Source organism: Poeciliopsis prolifica, unplaced genomic scaffold (assembly GCF_027474105.1).
Source record: "Poeciliopsis prolifica strain line A6 unplaced genomic scaffold, Auburn_PproV2 SCAFFOLD192, whole genome shotgun sequence".
NCBI lineage: Eukaryota > Metazoa > Chordata > Actinopteri > Cyprinodontiformes > Poeciliidae > Poeciliopsis > Poeciliopsis prolifica.
The window spans coordinates 81,673-101,348 of record NW_026562567.1 but is presented as its reverse complement, the minus strand read 5'-3'; the positions used below and the strand labels follow the sequence as shown (position 1 = coordinate 101,348).

Here is a 19,676-nt window from a genome sequence, read left to right as displayed (position 1 = left end):
ACTTGGACTGATGACCTCATTCGTTTGCAGTGAACGTCACAACCAACATCAAATAGGACACATATATTAGATTAAGTTTTAACAAACAAATGGCTTCTACCACAATAATTGTGTCAATTTACATTAATTATATCCCAAATTCAGAAGATTTGCCTTTACCTCTGCAGAGCTCTTTGGTTCCTCCCATCAGTCTGCAGTTTCTCATATTGACGTCATCAAACCAAATTTCTCATCTACTATAACTGACTGACAGCTGCTGGCCTCAGGTTTACAACCAGCTTCTGACTGAGAAACCAGTAACCTGCTGAAACCAGTAACCTGCTGAAACCAGTACCTACTGAAACAGTAACCTGCTGAAACCAGTAACCTGCTGAAACCAGTAACCTACTGAAACCAGTAACCTACTGAAACCAGTAACCTGTTGAAACCAGTAACCTATTGAAACCAGTAACCTACTGAAACCAGTAACCTGCTGAAACCAGTAACCTGCTGAAACCATAACCTACTGAAACCAGTAACCTATTGAAACCAGTAACCTACTGAAACAGTAACCTACTGAAACCAGTAACCTGCTGAAACCAGTAACCTGCTGAAACCAGTAACCTGTTGAAACCAGTAACCTACTGAAACCAGTAACCTACTGAAACCAGTAACCTGCTGAAACCAGTAACCTACTGAAACCAGTAACCTATTGAAACCAGTAACCTACTGAAACCAGTAACCTACTGAAACCAGTAACCTGCTGAAACCAGTAACCTGCTGAAACCAGTAACCTGCTGAAACCAGTAACCTACTGAAACCAGTAACCTACTGAAACCAGTAACCTGCTCCCAGTGTCAGAATCTCACTGAGGAAGAAACTGCATCAGGTTTTCTATAACTTTATCATTTCTGATAAAACTGATGGATATTTGCATGAAAATGAGTCAATAGGGTTTCATCTATAATTTCTATGTCTTCGTGTCATGAGGTAGATCTCAGCCGGCTGGTGAGAGAAAAAGTAGATCTTGGTCTCAAAAAGTTTGAGCTCCCCTGATCTAGACTGACCAGAACCAGCTGCAGTTCTGGAATAAATCTGATAATAAATCGAGTCATCTTGGATCAGTTGGATCTGTTTGGGTTAATCTGGTTTAGTTAGTTAGTGTAAACAGGGACATGAAGACAATCTGTGGTCTCCTCAATGGATCCGTTTGGGTCAAGTGGGTCCAGTTCTGGTGAGACTGGGTCCCACCACATCACTGATGAACAGGAAGTTGGCTCATCTCCCCGGTGGAAGACTCTTTATTGCTGCTGCTGTCATCATCGACTTCGTCAGTCAATCCTCCTCCTCTTCCTCCCCCCAGGGGGCCGGCGGGACCTCAGGGTGTCTCTGGTTGTGAGGGTCGAGCCTCCACCTCCGGGTCACCTTGGGTGAAGAAGACCACCCGAAGGACTCGTCGTCTCCTTGCGTCAGCTTGCAGTAGGCTGCGTTAAAGGCGGCGGTCGGAAGACTCCGCCTCCTGCAGGGGAGGGCTGGAGTGGAGGAGGAGGAGAGGACATGGGACAGGGAGGAGAGCGAGGAAGAGGAGAGGAGGAGCAGAGCCTCGGAGCCTCGGTGAGGCGGAGGAGTGGAGGCACACAGAGGCGGCGGCTGCATCTCCTCCTCCTTCTGCTCCTCCTCCTGGCCGCTGCTCCTGGCCCAGAAGGAGTGTCTCCTGCGGGGGCCGGGGGACCGCTGGCGGGACGGCTGGCGGGACCGGGGCAACGTGAAGGAGCTCAGCATATCTTTGTGTTGGAGGTCCAGCAGGGGTCAGAGGTCAGGGGCAGGGAGTGTCTGTTAGAGGAGGAGGGAGGAGATGCAGGCGGATGCTCCTGGCAGACACTGAAGACTCCTCCTCCTTCATCACTGCACCTCCTGCTACTGGCTGGCTGCCTTGACGACAGGGCGGCGGGACACATCTGGGACTTTGAGTCCAGACTCTTGGACTGGACGTAGTTGATGAGTCCATTGAGTGGATTGGCTAACGGCTGGTGGGCGGAGGAAGAAGGGCGGGGCTTCCGGACGCTGTGGAGGTCGATGACGGTGGAGTAGATGTCCCGAAGGTTGATGACCTTCGTCTTCTTGTCCCGGTTCTCATGCAGGACGGCGTTGGCACAGATGAAGAGGAAGATGCCGATGCCCATGATGAGCGGGCCGAAGACCTTCAGCCTATCAGAGTACAGATACCTGCAGAGACAGCCAATCAGGACACGTCAGAAGCAGGTCAAAGACCGTTTCCCCTAAACTACCAGCCCGGGTCAAGGGTCAGCCCACAGATCCAGTAGCTGACCTGCTGGTCGGTCGTCACATTGAGGTAATCCATGTTCGCTCACCTGTCCAGGAACTCTTCCAGAAATCCTTGTGGAACATCTCGAGAGGTCCCGTTGACGGTCTCTGATTGGTTGAAGTCATTTCCTCTGCCATTGGTTCCGTCTCCCCGACTGACTCCGCCCACTTGGGTTCCTGCATGCGGCACAGCGACACATCAGAACGCACACATGAAGGACTCTGCTGGTCCTGCTCAGGTAAACTCTCACCTGGTCTTCAACAAGTGCTGGTGCCGGACTCCTGAAGGAAGTCAAGGCCATAGTGGCGCCCTCCTGTGGCTGGGAGCTGAAGAACAGTCCATCCCTGGGCCAGTAGCCCAGAGCCGCCATCAGAACCCCAACCACCAGAACCAGGATCCCCAGAACGGCCACCAGACCCGAGATGGAGCACAGCTTCAGCTTCCCCTTGACCACCACCACCTCGCTACGTCTGGACAGGAAGTGACATAATCTAATGAGGCGGGGAACGGCCCCTCTGGCAGTGCGTGTGGGTGGGTGTTACCTTTTGTTCTTGCTCTTCTTCTTGTGTGGGTGGGATCTGTGTGCTTTGGACCTCAGAGAGTCCTGTCGCCGCGCGTTGATCCTCAGCAGACCGCCTGTCGCAATCATCACAGGCCACCAATCAGACAGTGGCTGAGCGGGTCAGGCCCCGCCCACTTCCACCTCACCTGGAACAGAGACACACCTGAGAGCCAGTAGCAGGAACCCAGAGAACCTACACTGAACCCAGGACCGGAACCAATGGTGGACCCTGGACCTTCCACTCTGATAGATGGGAACTACATCTCCCAGCATGCATTTATTGGATCAATAGGCTCATTAGCTGTGAGGACATCAAATCAATCAGAACTCATCAGAACTATCTGGTACTGCTGAAGATCCGTGATGGATCAGAACCACCACAAGTTGAGATCCATTCCATCTGTGATGATCGGAACCAGCTAGTTCCCACTGATCAGGACACACACACACACACACACACACACACACACACACACACACACACACACACACACACACACGAAGAACGGATCGGAACCAGCTGATTGGTTTCTGGTGAGCCCAGATAATCAATCGCTGCAGAGCCGATACGGATCAATGGCAGACAGATGGAGCGTTGGTTCCTACTGCTGGAGCTGCTGCTGCTGCTGCTGCTGCTGCTGCTGCTGCATGGCTCTGCTGCTGCTGCTGCTGCGTCTCTGGAGTGCCTCCACCTCCTCCACCTCCTCCCTCTGCTCCTGCTGCTGCAGAGACTCACACCTCCTGCTGTGCTCCTCCAGAGGGACAGGCTGGTTCCTCCCACTGATCCTCCGTGAAATGTCACTCTGCTCTCCTCACTCGGTGAAAATAACCTCAGCTCTGCTCTTCCTCCTGCTCTTCCTCCTGCTCCTCCTCTTCCTCCTCCTCTCCTCCTCCTCCTCCTCCGCTCTCATGGCTGCAGCATCATCTTTCATACTCGGAGTCTCCATGTGAACTCCTCACCGACCGGAGCTGCAGCATGTGGTGTGACCAGCAGGGGGCGGTCTCTGTTCAACTGCCTCCCAGTATTCCCAGTTAACCACCAGCAGCTCAGTGACGAAGCAGGGTCTCCATGGCAACCTGGAGCTCCTCCCGCTTTTTGTTTTTGTTAGAAACAAAATCATCAATTGGAGGAAAAACTATTTAATGTTCCCTAAATAATGAGCTAAAACAAGAATATTGAACTGCAGCTACTCATAAAACAGAGAAAGAATTATACACGTTTTATTTTTAAGTGAATTTATTGGATAAAAATACTTCAAATGTATTTTATTCATATTCATACGCCCACTTTGGGAAGCATATGGATCACATGATCAGCTGAAGCCCCGCCCCCGGCCGCCCCGAGGAACCAATCAATGACCACGCTTCAGGTCAGAAACTTTATTGATCAAACACTGACAGACAGCAGGCAGGACGTGTTGCCATGGAAACCTGAGGAACCCTGCAGAAGCTGGCTGTTGGCCCCGCCCCTAGCGTGACGTCAGAGAGGGCGGAGTCAGCTTTAGAATACAAATCGAGAATAGAAACCTGAAAATAAAACTCTGTGGAGGAAGAGTAGAAAACCTGGAGCTCCGCCCACTGGGATGACATCATCAGAAGATGAGGTATGGCCTCAGTGTGACATCATCACTTGCTTCCTGTTTGAGACCTGCTGACAGGAAGTGATGACATCACACCAGGATGCTGATGAGACTTCATCTTCATCATCTTCATCATCTGTCTCAGCGTTATCATGGAAACGAAGCCACTTCTGGCTCCACCTCCCAGCTGCACCTCAGTCACAGACAACATATCCCAGAATCCCTTTCTTTACTCATCCAGCGGAGCCCCACCCATCCCGAAGAGGCGGAGCCTAAAGGGGACGAAGTGACAGTAGCCTGACTGGTTAATACCTGGCTGAGGGGGCGGGGCCACCATCACCTGACTGAACCTGGTCAGTCATAGCATGCAGCGGTCAAGTGCTGGGATCTTTCATATCTGATTGGCTCTGGTCCTCAGCCTGTGATTGGCTCTTGTCCTCGGCCTGTGATTGGCTCTTGTCCTCGGCCTGTGATTGGCTCTGGTCCTCGGCCTGTGATTGGCTCTTGTCCTCGGCCTGTGATTGGCTCTTGTCCTCGGCCTGTGATTGGCTCTTGTCCTCGGCCTGTGATTGGCTCTTGTCCTCGGCGTGTTTGAACATCAGGATGGAGTTGTAGATCTTGAGGGCGGGGCCGAGCTTGATGGACATGATCCTGACGATGTCCCGTTGGGTGAGCAGGAGGAAGGCCCGCCCATCTATTTGCTACAACAAACAGGAACCAATCAGAACCAATCAGAACCAATCAGAACATAAATCAACGTTTTGATTCTGTGTAACACTTTGATGTCCTGATCGGGTCCAGCAGGGGCAGCAGAGTGGTTCTGATGGAGGTTTCCTCTCCATGGTGGCCCTGTGCTTGATGAGGGGACATCCTAATCTGTGATGTCATGAAAGCCGAGGCCTGTGATTGGCCGTCTCACCTCGTCCCTGAACTGCTGGGCCTGATCCTCACATCCAGGAAGAGATTCCACAAAGTCCGACACCTGAGGAGACAACGCGGGTCAGCGGGTCGCCAGGTCGCCATGGAGACCGGGAGGCGGCGCTCACCTGCTGCACGGTCCAGCGGCGGACAGCGTCGGCGTGGAGACGGGCCACGCCCGGCAACAGCTTCCTGTGCTGCTCCCAGCAGAGAGAGAGGTCGCGACCCGGTTGGGCCGACATGGCCGACAGGAAGACGGACTGATGGAGGACGGCCTGCAGACTGGACTCTGACGGGAAAGAACCAGAACCGGGTCAGGACCAGAACCGGGTCAGAACCAGAACCGGGTCAGGACCAGAACCGGGTCAGGACCAGAACCGGGTCAGGACCAGAACCGGGTCTCATTGGACTCAGCAGTACAAACACTGCTGTAACCATGGAACCCACCCGTTTCCCTGACAACGCAGCACAGCTCTCTTCCAACCATCTTACTGTCTCCATGACAACAGAGAGGAAGTTCTGACATCACACCCTGGTCTCCATGGAAACAGACTCTTTCTCTGGAGCGATCGGCTCCCCCTGCTGGGCCTGGATGACACCACAGGCCCGGTTCTGAACCCACGCAGAACCAGAATCAGAGGAACCTTACCTGGACTGATGGTTCGGAGGGAAGCTCCTCCTCTTCCTGTTTCACACGCAGGCATTTGGTTGGTTGGGTCAGTCTGTGGGCGGAGCCAGAGAGGACATCAGTGAAATCAAACATTCTTCTTCTGTGGTTTTATTAAAAATGGCTGCTGGGAACCAAAAAGGTGATCTGGAATGAGCTCATACAGAGGTTCTGTTGGGTTTCTACTGAGGTTCTGTTGGGTTTCTACTGAGGTTCTGGTGGGTTTCTACTGAGGTTCTGTTGGGTTTCTACTGAGGTTCTGTTGGGTTTCTACTGAGGTTCTACTGAGGTTCTGTTGGGTTTCTACTGAGGTTCTGGTGGGGTTCTACTGAGGTTCTGTTGGGGTTCTACTGAGGTTCTGTTGGGGTTCTACTGAGGTTCTGTTGGGGTTCTACTGAGGTTCTGTTGGGTTTCTACTGAGGTTCTGTTGGGGTTCTACTGAGGTTCTACTGAGGTTCTGTTGGGTTTCTACTGAGGTTCTGTTGGGTTTCTACTGAGGTTCTGTTGGGGTTCTACTGAGGTTCTGTTGGGTTTCTACTGAGGTTCTGTTGGGGTTCTACTGAGGTTCTGTTGGGGTTCTACTGAGGTTCTACTGAGGTTCTGGTGGGGTTCTACTGAGGTTCTGTTGGGTTTCTACTGAGGTTCTGTTGGGTTTCTACTGAGGTTCTGTTGGGGTTCTACTGAGGTTCTGTTGGGGTTCTACTGAGGTTCTGTTGGGTTTCTACTGAGGTTCTGTTGGGTTTCTACTGAGGTTCTGGTGGGGTTCTACTGAGGTTCTGTTGGGTTTCTACTGAGGTTCTGTTGGGGTTCTACTGAGGTTCTGTTGGGGTTCTACTGAGGTTCTACTGAGGTTCTGTTGGGTTTCTACTGAGGTTCTGTTGGGTTTCTACTGAGGTTCTGGTGGGGTTCTACTGAGGTTCTGTTGGGGTTCTACTGAGGTTCTGTTGGGGTTCTACTGAGGTTCTGTTGGGGTTCTACTGAGGTTCTGTTGGGGTTCTACTGAGGTTCTACTGAGGTTCTGTTGGGGTTCTACTGAGGTTCTGTTGGGTTTCTACTGAGGTTCTACTGAGGTTCTGTTGGGGTTCTACTGAGGTTCTGCAGCATCCAGACGATCCTCAGAGACCAATCGCTTCACTCTCCACTTCCTGACTTTTGTTCTTAAATTCTTCTGCTTGTGATTGGACAGAAGACTGTGATTGGAGCCAATCAGAGAGCAGCTGCTCTCACCTGTCAGGTAATCTTTTCCTCTTCCCCAGAGGCAGCAGAGGGACATCAGTGGACTCCTGCTTCATCTGGACGCCTCTGCTGGACAGACAGGAGGACAGACAGGAAGTGGACAATGAGAACAAACTACTTCTGAGCTCCACCTGCTGTCAGCACAAAGAATCATCCTGTTGTCCTTTCAGAATAAGAGCCTGCACTCCACGCTACCTGTGAAGGTGAGACAGGGACACAGGCACCAAGGTGACGGACCTCTCCCCACTCAGCCGGTCAGGCAGCACCCTCCTTCTTCATGTTGATTTCTGAGTACGGACAGCCGAAGGCACTGGGGACGGACAGATGGAGACACCCTGAGACACTGTGGACAGTGGAGGGACAGGTGCAGGGACAGATACCTGTGGTGTCCCGTATATTTGGCTCCTTTAATGTGTCCAACGCCTCTGCAGCCAGCAGTGGGACACACTCCCTGAGACGGAGAGGGCAGGGGGGACGACCCTGTCCAACAGGAGACATACAGGTTTCAGGACCCAATAGCTACAGTCGTCCCTGTCCCACCTGTCTCTGTCCCGTCGCCCCCTGACCTGGGGGGGGCTCCAGTGGGTGCCCGGTGCGCTGGCTCCACCCCACCGGGTGGAGGTCTGTGTGGTCGCTGTCCATCCAGACGTCCAGCTGGGTGGACCAGCCGTCGTAGTGGACCTACGGGGACACGCCGTCTGTCATCGTCCCCCTCTGATGACGTCACAGAGGTGACAGGAAGTGCGCCGTACCTTCACCCTGTATTCCTCGGTGTCCGTCACTGTGGCGACGCGGATCAGCATGGGGTTCCTCCTGTCCACCGCCTCCAACCTATGGTTCACCTGGAAACCGTGCGGAGCTCTCTGATTGGACAAAAGCACATAGTGAGCATATAGCGCTCTCTGATTGGTCTCTGGTCTGCCTGGCCCCACCCCCTCTCACCAGTGTGAACGCTGAACTGGGAGCAGCCGTGGAACCAGTTTCCTGCAGGTAGTCGTCCCACACAAAGCCCTCTGGGTTGGGATGACCTGGAGAACACCACAGTTACCAGTACAACCAGCACACAGAAGCACTGGAAGCTGTTCTCTACATGTAGCTGGTTCAGGTCCAGATCCAGGTTCTGGTTCTGGTTCTGGGACATACCCTGGGGCGCGGTCAGCGGTCGGCCCTGCACCTCACACCAGCCCACCGGATGGATGTAGGGACTGCTGCTGTCACACCTGGAGGACACAGAGGACAGGTGAGCAGCGCCGCCTGCTGCCAGCACTGGAACTACCTCAGCCTGGACACCTGAGGAGACACCTCCCCCCCAGGCTCCCCCCATGCTGTCCCCGGTCTCACCAGTAGTCGTAGGTGTCGTCCCAGTTGTCGAAGTGAACGAGGAAGCGGTCGTTGATGACATCAGCAACAGACGCCACGCACACCAGTCCTGGGTTCTTCTTGTCCACCGCCTCCAGCTTCATCCCCACCTGGAACTCACACACCTGAGGGACAGACAGATGGACAGACGGTTAGGGAATGGCAGAGACAGGAAGACAGAGAGACAGGTGTGGACTCACGGTGGAGCGACAGGTGAACAGGGTGGGCGGAGCTGCGAGGGACCCTGAGGACTGCAGGTAGTCCTGCCAATCGAACTCCGTCTCACTGTGACCTGCAGACAGAGGGACAGGTGGACGGGTGGAGGAGGCCTCAGCTGTCTGGCTGCATGGTGGGGGTGGACTTCTTCTCACCTTTGGGTGGGTGGAGCTTGTGGCGGTGCTCTCTGCACCATCCGGCAGGTCTAATGTCAGGTGAGTCGGCGTTTACCCAGAAGTCATAGCACTCGGAGTATCCGTCGATGTGGAGACGCAGCCGGCAGCCAATCACCTGAGAGAGACACAAGGCTCAGGTGGCCACTCCCACTTAGGTGCGGTGAGGGCGGGGCTGAGCGGTTACCTCGGCGACGGTCAGCACACAGAACATGGAGGGATGCAACGGGTCGATGCCCTCCAGCTTCATGCCCACCTTGAAGGCCGTCCTCCTGCTGGGACAGGACTGGTCCTGAGGGACAGACATGCGTCCATCAGGACAGGTGAGGCTCACCTGGCTCAGGGGGGAGCTGGGCTCACCTGGGTGAAGAGAGAGGGCGGAGCTGCCTCGGCCTTCTGCTCGTTCAGGTACTGCTGCCAGGACCAGGAACGTCGCTTCACGCTGACTGTGGAGCAGAGGGAGAGTCACACCTGGACTCACCTGAGCCAATCACAGCGCAGCACCAGACGCTGCCTCAGCAGCTACCTTGAGTGCTGCTGACTTTGTTCTTCATCTCCTCCTCGTCTTCCTCTGTGGTTCCCTCTCCTCTTCTTGTCTCTGACATCAGAACGACATCACAGCTTCAGGTCAAAGGTCAAAAAACATCTCCTCCTGACAGGTATGTGTGACAGTCCCTGTTGTCATGGTAATACCGAACCAGTACTGATCCGACCTGCTCCAGTCTGTCCTGAACCGGAAGTCACTTAATACAACAGTCAGACCGGAAGTCTGCACACACCTTCAGAGTAAAGGTCTGATGCACCAGAACCAAAGCAGAGACCTAAACGGGCCCAGTCCGGTTCCGACGCTCCAGAAAGCTTTCAGAACCACCACAGAACGAGACCAGCCCAAACATCTGGTCAGAACCAGACCAGACTGAGTTAAAGCGCAGACGCGAGCAGCTCTTATTCTGAAGGCAGACCGGAAGCGCAACGCGTCGGTCGGAGCGGCGCCTTGACGGAGGAAACGGATCAGGTGGAGATCCGCGGCTCGGAGGCCGGCAGTGGGGCCTCTGGGGCCGGACCGGGCCGCCGGCTGGATCCGGCCCGAGGAGCCGCGGCGGCGGACACACGCAGCGCAGAGGAGCCGGTACCGGAACCGGGTTCTGGAGCGAAACTTACCGATTGTGATGATCCGCGTCACTGCGCTGACACAGAACAACACGGAAACTGGAGGCTGGGAGGGCAGCACGCATGCGCAGAAAGGAGAGGGGGCGGAGAGAGAGACAGGGGAGAGAGAGAGCAGAACCAGAACCGAGGCGGTTCTGTCTCAGCCTCACATCCATCTGACCCAGTCCAATAACCGCATGTGGTTCTGATGGATCTCACTGGTACCAGAACCGAGCCAAGGAATGCTGGTCTCTGATGACCCTGGGTTAGGAACCAGAACCCTGCAGGTCCTAATGGACCGGAACCAGGGCAGCACTTGATGTTCTGCTGGCGCCGACCCAGTACCTGGTGTTGGTCCAAATTCTGGCTGCAGCGGGTCTTCTTGGTTCTGGTCCGAGGAATCATGGACTTGGTTCTGGGAGAACTCTACCAGGGTCGGTCCAGAACCGTTGACCTCTGACCTGTGGACTGGCAATATTTTTTTGCTGATGTCTTCCTGTCCAGAACCGGAACCGGTCCAGTCCCTCTGGAACCCTGCAGAACCAGTGCAGAAACTGTTGGGTGGTTCTGTTTGGACTGACGCTTTAGAACTTTGTTCTGACCCAAACTGGTTCTGCAGAGCAGAATGGTTCTGCTGCAGCAGCTGGATTTTGACCCGGTCCGGTTCCTCTGAGGTTCTTCATCAGCAAACTATTTCTGATGCACGCTGAGCCGGGGCTCAGTCGGTCCAGCTGTCCAGCTGTCCGGCCCGGTCCAGCTGTCCGGCCCGGTCCAGTTGTCCAGCTGTCTGGCCCGGTCCAGCTGTCGGACCCGCCCCGTCTGAGCTGGAGCTCCTCCTGCTCTTCCTCTCCCTCCTCCTCGTCTTCCTCAGACCCGATGAGCAGCCGGACCGAGCGGAGGTGAGTTCTGCCCGTCCCGTTTCTGTGTCTGCGTCGTTTCTCTGTGGTTCTGATGGGCTGAAGGACTGGACCTGCTTCTGGTTTTAGTAAGACGGACTCCTAAATCAGGACCAGAACCAGCCCAGCGTTCAGGCGTGACTTGGTGGTTTTTGGTTCTGGTTCCGATCCTTCAAACTGGACCTAAGCTTTGACCCAGCAGAAATATGACCAACACTACTGGTCCGGTCCATATTCTCATGGTTCTGGATTGGTCAGAGACGGAACAGAGATCCTCCTGAACGTCTCTGGACTTCTTTGTTCCGACCTGGTCCGATCAGCAGAACAGCCAGGTTCCGAATGTTTGGAGCTATCAGAACCTCTCAGGAAGTCCAGAGTGGGCCGGTCAACACCTGCTGGTTCTGTTTTCTCCGTGGTTCCAGAAAAGTTCTGGCGACTCGACGGTTGTTCTGCTGAAACTTTGAGTTCCTGCAGAGTTTTTGTGGTGATCCTAGAAATGATCCGTTAGGGCGGTTCTGGACAAAGTACCATGAGAACTTCAGATGGCTGTAGAGTCCAAATGTTGGACATTTTCTAGAGGTTCTCCAGAGACATTCCTGATCCGATCCAGCTGTGTGGCGTCACTTAGTGTTGGTACCGGGCAGCTTTCAGGTGGTTCTAGAGAATCTAACGGGCTTTGGGTCCTGAAACCCGGCACCGGGCCCACACACCGGTCCGGACCGGTTCAGAGCCGAAGACGTTCGTCCTGGAGACGCCGTCAGCTGATCCATAACCAGGTTCACTTTTATCTGAGGACCTGAGTGAAAACACTCGTCTCTGATTGACCCACAGCCTCCGTCCATTTCCTGCTAATGGACACAACAGGCTGAGACGGAGCGTCTCCCGTCCCCAGAGAACCAGAACCATTAGGCTGGGGTTCTCACCACACACACACACACACACACACAGGAACACACACACACACACACACACAGGAACACACACAGTAACACACACACACACAGTAACACACACAGTAACACACACACACACACACACACACACAGGAACACACACAGTAACACACACACACACACACACAGGAACACACACAGTAACACACACACACACAGTAACACACACAGTAACACACACACACACACACACACACACAGGAACACACACAGTAACACACACACACACACACACAGTAACACACACACACAGTAACACACACACACAGTAACACACACAGTAACACACACACAGTAACACACACACACAGTAACACACAGTAACACACACACACACATCGATGGCTGGAAGAAACTGACTTCCTGTCAAAAGCCTCATGAATATTTAAAGACAGTTTAACTGCAAAAGCCACAAACTCTGAACACAGATCTGCAGCCACAGCCTGGAAACCAGAAGTCACAGCTCCAGGTTCACAGTTCCAGGTTCAAGGCTCCAGGTTCAAGGCTCCAGGTTCAGAGTTCCAGGTTCACAGCTCCAGGTTCAAGGCTACAGGTTCAGAGTTCCAGGTTCAAGGCTCCAGGTTCAAGGCTCCAGGTTCAGAGTTCCAGGTTCAGAGTTCCAGGTTCAAGGCTCCAGGTTCAAGGCTCCAGGTTCAGAGTTCCAGGTTCAGAGTTCCAGGTTCAAGGCTCCAGGTTCAAGGCTCCAGGTTCAGAGTTCCAGGTTCAGAGTTCCAGGTTCAAGGCTCCAGGTTCAGAGTTCCAGGTTCAAGGCTCCAGGTTCAAGGCTCCAGGTTCAAGGCTCCAGGTTCAGAGTTCCAGGTTCAGAGTTCCAGGTTCAAGGCTCCAGGTTCAAGGCTCCAGGTTCAGAGTTCCAGGTTCAGAGTTCCAGGTTCAAGGCTCCAGGTTCAGAGTTCCAGGTTCAAGGCTCCAGGTTCAAGGCTCCAGGTTCAAGGCTCCAGGTTCAAGGCTCCAGGTTCAGAGTTCCAGGTTCAAGGCTCCAGGTTCAAGGCTCCAGGTTCACAGCTCTGGACTCCAGACTTCACACCTTCAGCCAATCAGAGTGGAGCCTGCCTCAGTGGGCGGGGCACATGCTGAAGATGAGGAGAACCGTTCTTCCTCAGACATTCGTTGAGGAGACTCTCTTCCTCCTCCACAGGATGTTGTCACCTCATTCTGCTGCCTCCCCCCCCCCCTCCTCAAGCTCCCCCCGCACAGTGACCTCTGACTCCAGACATGTCGCCATGGAGACCTACTGGCGAGAGGTACAGAGCATCGAGGAAGAGGAGGAGGAGGAAGAGGAGGAGGAAGAGGTAGAAGAGGAGAGGAAGAGCATGGATGGTGAGTGCTATTCGCCCGCAGTGAGACGCTGTCTGCGCGCGTCCTCCATGTTTTTTCCTCCTGCAGAGGCGGAGCTGGAAGAGGCGTGGCTGACGGAGGCGGGGCTTTCCTCCCTGGTCCTGGGCTCTTCGTCATCAGAGGCACCACCTGAGGTGGAGGCGGTGCTGTCCACGTTGACACGGCAACAAGCCGCTACAGTGAGGAAGAGGCTGGACAACTACAACGAGACGCTGAGGAAGAGGAACCGGCAGCCAATCAGAGACGTGCGTGACGTCTTCACTGAGGTGGGACATGAAGGACGTCAGTCACATGTTCAATCAGCCTGACAACCTGAATGAGTTTTCCTTTCAGCCCGAGACCGACTCTGCAGACCCGATCCGACAGCATCCAGAACCGCCTCCACCGCGGTACCACACCACCACCAAGACCATCCGCCGCAGCACAAACAGAGGTACTGCCAGCCGACCCGACCCGACCCGGACCTGACCCGGACCTGACCCGACCCGGACCTGACCCGACCTGACCCGACCCGACCTGACCTGACCCGACCCGGACCCGACCCGGACCTGACCCGACCTGACCCGACCCGACCCGACCCGGACCTGACCCGACCCGGACCTGACCCGACCCGACCCAACCCGGACCTGACCCGACCCGGACCTGACCCGACCCGACCCAACCCGGACCTGACCCGACCCGGACCTGACCCGACCCGACCCGACCTGACCCGACCCGGACCTGACCCGACCCGACCCAACCCGACCTGACCCGACCCGGATCTCCTGCTCTTATTCAGGAGAATAAAAAGATGGTGGTCAGCTCCAACATTTTATCAAACCAACAAATGAAAGCGGTGACTCATTAAGTTTTATTAGTTGTTTCTGCAGCTTTGACCTTTGACCTCCAGATGTTTCCTGAAGTGGTTGCGTCGGCTCTTTTTGATGTGAATATTGATTGTTGACAGACTCAGAGACGTTTCAGGTCCTGAAGCTCCTTCTGCTCAGACTGAAGACACTGAAAACGTCTCAGTGGTTCTGCTGAGGTTCTAAAGACGTTTCAGTTCCTGGGTGGAGGTTTCAATCTGCTCACCCTTTATCTACTGCCACCTGCTGTCCAGCATGCAGTCCTGCACCCATTCTGCCAGCAGCTGATGCTAAGCTAACTGATGTGCAGCCATTTAATTTGGACCGGTGGCGTGTTGGTGACGGTCCAGTCTGGCGACATCCAACTGAAAGTCTGAACCAGGACTATGAGGGTCCCAGCTGGTTCTGGTTCTGTCTGGATATGAGGTCAAGTCCTACCTGTAGGTCCCATTATCTGAGTAGGTTATGTGGACCTAAAGCTGTTCTGGAGCCTGACGAGCCGACGGTGTCCTTCAGGTTCCTCTGTTGGCTCTTCACCGGAGCCGGTTCTGGTTCTGGACCGTTCCGGTTCTGGACCGTTCCGGGCTGATCCAGGTGTTGCTGTGCTGTCTCCAGGGCGCTCCGCTCTTCCTGTCTTTGTTTTCGGGGACCGGCTGCCTGAAGACCCGTCCTGCCCCTGCCCCTCCTCGGCGCCGAGTCGGCTGAGATGTGCTGATTGGCTGCTGCGTGACACTCCGTACTCAGAGGGCGTGGCGGAGCACAAACGGGGCGGGACGTGCAGGGACTGCGTCCGTTTCCAGGGAGATGAGAGCAGTGAGCTGCAGGTGAGTGTGGCCGGCATCGGGACCGACCGCTCATCAGTCAGCAGCTCACCGCAGGCTGCCGATCGGTCTCTCTTGGTACGTGTGTGCAGTTTGGCCCCGCCTCCCCGTCACACGGTCTCACCTGTACAGACGACCTGTCGTCACGCGACCTCACGCGCCTGGGCTTCATCGCTCACATCGAACTCTCCACCTTCCTGCTGGCTCTGGGAGTCCAGAGCAAACGCGGCCGGCCGCCGCGCCGCAGGACTCGGGGTGTGTTTCTGTTTGACGGTTTGAGGAATGTGTGTCTTCAGGAGACGTGACTCGGTCTTCTGTCCACCAGACGGCGGCGTGTTCGGCGTCTCGCTGAACTCTCTGCTGGACGACGACAGGAGGAGGTTTCCTGGAGTCAAAGTGCCCGTCTTCTTCCAGAAGGTGAAGAACCGACAGTCCAACGCTGCCTGCTTTACACTCCAACGTTATTTCAGGGTCACATCCTGCAGTACAACAGCTGAACATTCCCAGCATGCATTGTGACAGGCTGTGGTTTGCAGTGTGTCCTCAGAGCAGCTGTCCGTCTCTCTGCCTCTCTAGCTGTTGGGCGTCTTGGAGCAGAGTGGTCTGCAGACTGAAGGAATCCTTCGAGTTCCAGGATCAGCTGCCAGACTGAAGGTGCGACACGTGGTTTCGTCCCGACCCGGTCCGGCTTCGTCTCAAACTGCAACTTCAGTCTGTCTCTGTCCCTCTGCAGTTCTTGAGGAGAGAGCTGGACCGCTGCTGGACTGCCTTTGACTGGACCGATGTGCGGCCGGCGGACGCCAGTGGACTGCTGAAGCTCTTCATCCGAGAGCTGCCCACACCGCTGCTGACACACACACACCTGTCCACCTTCTGCTCTGTCCTGGGTTCGTCCACACACACACACACACACACACACACACACACACACACACACACACACACACACACACCACACACACACACACAAACAGCTCCTCTCTACAGGGGTGTCTCTGCTAACGTGTCTCTGCTAACATGTCTCTGCTAACGTGTCTCTGCTAACGTGTCTCTGCTAACGTGTCTCTGCTAACATGTCTCTGCTAACATGTCTCTGCTAACGTGTCTCTGCTAACGTGTCTCTGCTAATGTGTCTCTGCTAACATGTCTCTGCTAACATGTCTCTGCAGGCGTGTCTCTGCTAACCTGTCTCTGCTAACATGTCTCTGCAGGCGTGTCTCTGCTAACCTGTCTCTGCTAACATGTCTCTGCTAACGTGTCTCTGCTAACATGTCTCTGCAGGCGTGTCTCTGCTAACCTGTCTCTGCTAACGTGTCTCTGCAGGCGTGTCTCTGCTAACGTGTCTCTGCTAACGTGTCTCTGCTAACGTGTCTCTGCTAACGTGTCTCTGCTAACGTGTCTCTGCAGGCGTGTCTCTGCTAACCTGTCTCTGCTAACGTGTCTCTGCTAACGTGTCTCTGCTAACATGTCTCTGCTAACATGTCTCTGCTAACGTGTCTCTGCTAACGTGTCTCTGCTAATGTGTCTCTGCTAACATGTCTCTGCTAACATGTCTCTGCTAACATGTCTCTGCTAACGTGTCTCTGCTAATGTGTCTCTGCTAACGTGTCTCTGCTAAGGTGTCTCTGCTAACGTGTCTCTGCTAACGTGTCTCTGCTAACGTGTCTCTGCTAACGTGTCTCTGCTAACGTGTCTCTGCTAACATGTCTCTGCTAACATGTCTCTGCTAACGTGTCTCTGCTAACGTGTCTCTGCTAATGTGTCTCTGCTAACATGTCTCTGCTAACGTGTCTCTGCTAACATGTCTCTGCTAACGTGTCTCTGCTAACGTGTCTCTGCTAACGTGTCTCTGCTAACATGTCTCTGCTAACATGTCTCTGCAGGCGTGTCTCTGCTAACCTGTCTCTGCTAACATGTCTCTGCAGGCGTGTCTCTGCTAACCTGTCTCTGCTAACGTGTCTCTGCTAACGTGTCTCTGCTAACATGTCTCTGCAGGCGTGTCTCTGCTAACCTGTCTCTGCTAACCTGTCTCTGCAGGCGTGTCTCTGCTAACGTGTCTCTGCTAACGTGTCTCTGCAGGCGTGTCTCTGCTAACGTGTCACTGCTAACGTGTCTCTGCTAACATGTCTCTGCAGGCGTGTCTCTGCTAACGTGTCACTGCTAACGTGTCACTGCTAACGTGTCTCTGCTAACGTGTCTCTGCAGGCGTGTCCTCTGAGGTCCACCAGGTCCAGGCTCTGCAGCTCCTCCTTCTCCTCCCTGAAGCTCACAGAAACACGCTGAGGGTAAACTCCACCTTAACCTGCATCTTCTTCAGTCCACCTTAAATTTCCGCACGCTGAACGATGTTCCCGTGGTTCCAGGCCCTGCTGCTCTTCCTCCAGAAGGTGGTCTCTCATCAGGACCACAACCGGATGTCTCTGTGGAACGTCTCCATGGTGATGGCCCCCAACTTGTTCGCCCGCCGTAACCATAGAAACAAGCGCTCCATCGCCAAGCAACAGGAGGACATGGAGGACGCGATGGGCGGAGCCCGGCTGATCCGACTCATGATCCGGCACCAGGACCTGCTTTGGACCGTGAGCCTCGCGCCGTGTCCTCCGTGACGTCGGCGTCCCAGCCGCTCTGACATCACTTCCTGTCGTCTCCCGCAGCTCCCGAAGTTTCTCCTGACCCAGGTGAGACAGATGAACCAGGCGTCCAATCAGAGACAGTTCAACCTGAGCAGGACGACGTCCCGACTGCTCAGGAGGAACAATGACAAGAACGACAGGAACCTGGTGAGTTCAGACCCAGAACCAGATCTAGAACCAGAACCAGATCCAGAACCAGATTCAGATCCAGAACCAGGACCAGATCAAGATCTAGATCCAGATCCAGATCCAGAACCAGAACCAGATTCAGATCCAGATTCAGATCAAGATCTAGATCCAGATCCAGATCTAGAACCAGAACCAGATCCAGAACCAGATCCAGATCTAGATCCAGATCCAGATCCAGAACCAGGACCAGATCAAGATCTAGATCCAGATCCAGATCCAGAACCAGAACCAGATCCAGAACCAGATCCAGATCTAGATCCAGATCCAGATCCAGAACCAGGACCAGATCAAGATCTAGATCCAGATCCAGATCCAGAACCAGAACCAGATCCAGATCCAGAACCAGATTCAGATCCAGGACCAGAATCAGAACCAGCTCAGGTTCTGCGTCTACTTTGGGCTGAATTCCCACCAGCCCAGTTTAGGCTGCTTCAGTCCAGCTCCTAGGACTGAACTGAAGTCCAGTTCAGTTGCTTAGGTGTGAATTCTAATCGACCTATGACCTCTGGTCCTGCAAACCTCAGTCTGGGTTCGGTTTGAATGTGAAGTCCAAGTGGACCAAGGACCGCCCCTCAAAAGCAGGAAGTGAACTATAGTGCAGGGCATTCTGGGTAAATACAACCAAAGAGAAATCCTCCAATCTGACGCCTTGACGTTTCCTTCAGTGGTTCTTGGTGCAGCGCCCCCACAGGCCAGGAGGGGAACAGGTTGGTTTGACTCAGCTGGAGGTGGAGCAGATGTTTGGATCCAATAGAACCATGTTTGACAACATAGGATCTCCTTCCACTGCTGGGTGACCTTTAACCCCTCAGAATCCAACCATTTCAGCTTATCTTGCAGACATGGAGGTTTGGATTATCTGGAACACAGCAGAGCTTTCAGGCCTCATGATAAACCTGTGCAGGGCAAAGCTCCTCTTTATTTAAATGTTCTTCATGAACTGATTAGATTTATAAATAAACTATCAAAACATCGTCAATAAGCCTGTTCACACACACACACACACGCAGTCTGGAAACACAAACTGCTTCCTGCTGGTTTATTCTGGATTAGATTAACCCGACAGGAACACTTCAGGGCCCAACACTGACCCCTGGGGGACACCGCAGGCACTGCACCCCCATCAGGTCGGCCTCGTCCTGGAGCAGAACCCGATTCATCAGCAGAACCCGATTCATCAGCAGAACCCGATTCATCAGCAGAACCGTGTTCTGGGCTGGAGCAATGATGACCTGGTCCAAAACCACTTCATGCTTGTTGGTTCTTTTGGGTCAGAACCTTCCTGACAGGAAGCTGAACCAGAACCGATCGACTCGGGTTCTGCTTCCAGGTCGGCGAGCTGTCCGAAGGGGTCATCCGGGTTCACGCTCCGCTGCACACTAAGGTTTCCATGGCGATCCAGCTCGACGAACAGACGACCGCCGGAGACGTGACGACCCGCTTCCAGTCCGAGTCCAGGTGAGGACGAGTCCGTCCAGGTGAGCGACCCCCACTCAGGTCACCTGACCGCCTCTCTGTCTGCCCCCAGCCCCACCCAACACCTGTACGAGGTCGGAGGAAACATCTGTAAGTATCCTGATGACATCATCACCTCCAGCTGTCTGAGGAACACCTGGACACCTGTCTCCCTGTCTGTCCCCGTCTCCCTGTCAGATGAGCGCCGCCTGCAGCCGGACTGCTGCCTGCTGGATGTCTACAGGGTCAACCCTGGCTGTGACTGGCTGATCAAGCCCTGAGCTCACCTGTCTGTTACCTGCTCATGTTGTAATAAAAGCCTGAACCTGGCGCTGTCTCCTCCTGCTGGTCGCTGCCGGTACT

The 19,676-nt window shown here is 54.3% G+C and overlaps 3 protein-coding genes across 5 annotated transcripts; 1 reads left to right on the top strand and 2 right to left on the bottom strand.

Moving 5' to 3' along the window:
* Window positions 1–136: 136 nt before the first annotated feature.
* LOC129356763 (transmembrane protein 200C-like) lies at window positions 137–3,462 on the bottom strand. Its single transcript, XM_055026322.1, has 5 exons — window positions 2,848–3,462; window positions 2,540–2,775; window positions 2,352–2,433; window positions 757–2,205; window positions 137–318 (listed from the first exon to the last, which is right to left on the bottom strand). Exons 1-4 carry the CDS (start codon window positions 2,952–2,954, stop codon window positions 1,755–1,757), a joined length of 876 nt encoding a protein of 291 aa, XP_054882297.1. The 5' UTR covers window positions 2,955–3,462; the 3' UTR covers window positions 137–318; window positions 757–1,754.
* A 770-nt stretch (window positions 3,463–4,232) lies between these two features.
* On the bottom strand, window positions 4,233–10,266 carry LOC129356758 (lethal(3)malignant brain tumor-like protein 4). The gene is given in 21 exon segments (XM_055026318.1): window positions 4,233–5,148; window positions 5,367–5,429; window positions 5,494–5,654; window positions 6,015–6,032; window positions 6,035–6,087; window positions 7,260–7,337; window positions 7,464–7,535; window positions 7,537–7,578; window positions 7,649–7,748; window positions 7,835–7,949; window positions 8,021–8,131; window positions 8,211–8,296; window positions 8,412–8,488; window positions 8,610–8,752; window positions 8,828–8,919; window positions 8,999–9,134; window positions 9,204–9,308; window positions 9,377–9,462; window positions 9,543–9,614; window positions 10,178–10,212; window positions 10,214–10,266. Coding segments are annotated over 21 exon segments (2,010 nt in total). The 5' UTR covers window positions 10,252–10,266; the 3' UTR covers window positions 4,233–4,821.
* LOC129356757 (rho GTPase-activating protein 28-like) lies at window positions 10,011–19,643 on the top strand. Of its 3 annotated transcripts, XM_055026316.1 has the most exons (15): window positions 10,011–11,064; window positions 13,171–13,352; window positions 13,419–13,636; window positions 13,704–13,803; window positions 14,831–15,039; window positions 15,129–15,291; window positions 15,362–15,453; window positions 15,613–15,690; window positions 15,770–15,923; window positions 17,242–17,321; window positions 17,400–17,615; window positions 17,691–17,816; window positions 19,189–19,316; window positions 19,387–19,424; window positions 19,512–19,643. In XM_055026316.1, exons 1-15 carry the CDS (start codon window positions 10,865–10,867, stop codon window positions 19,592–19,594), a joined length of 2,067 nt encoding a protein of 688 aa, XP_054882291.1. In that variant the 5' UTR covers window positions 10,011–10,864; the 3' UTR covers window positions 19,595–19,643. The 3 variants fall into 3 exon arrangements, with proteins under 3 accessions (XP_054882291.1, XP_054882290.1, XP_054882292.1); XM_055026315.1 differs by having other exon boundaries at window positions 19,387–19,643; XM_055026317.1 differs by lacking the exons at window positions 14,831–15,039; window positions 15,129–15,291.
* The last annotated feature ends 33 nt before the right edge of the window (window positions 19,644–19,676 follow it).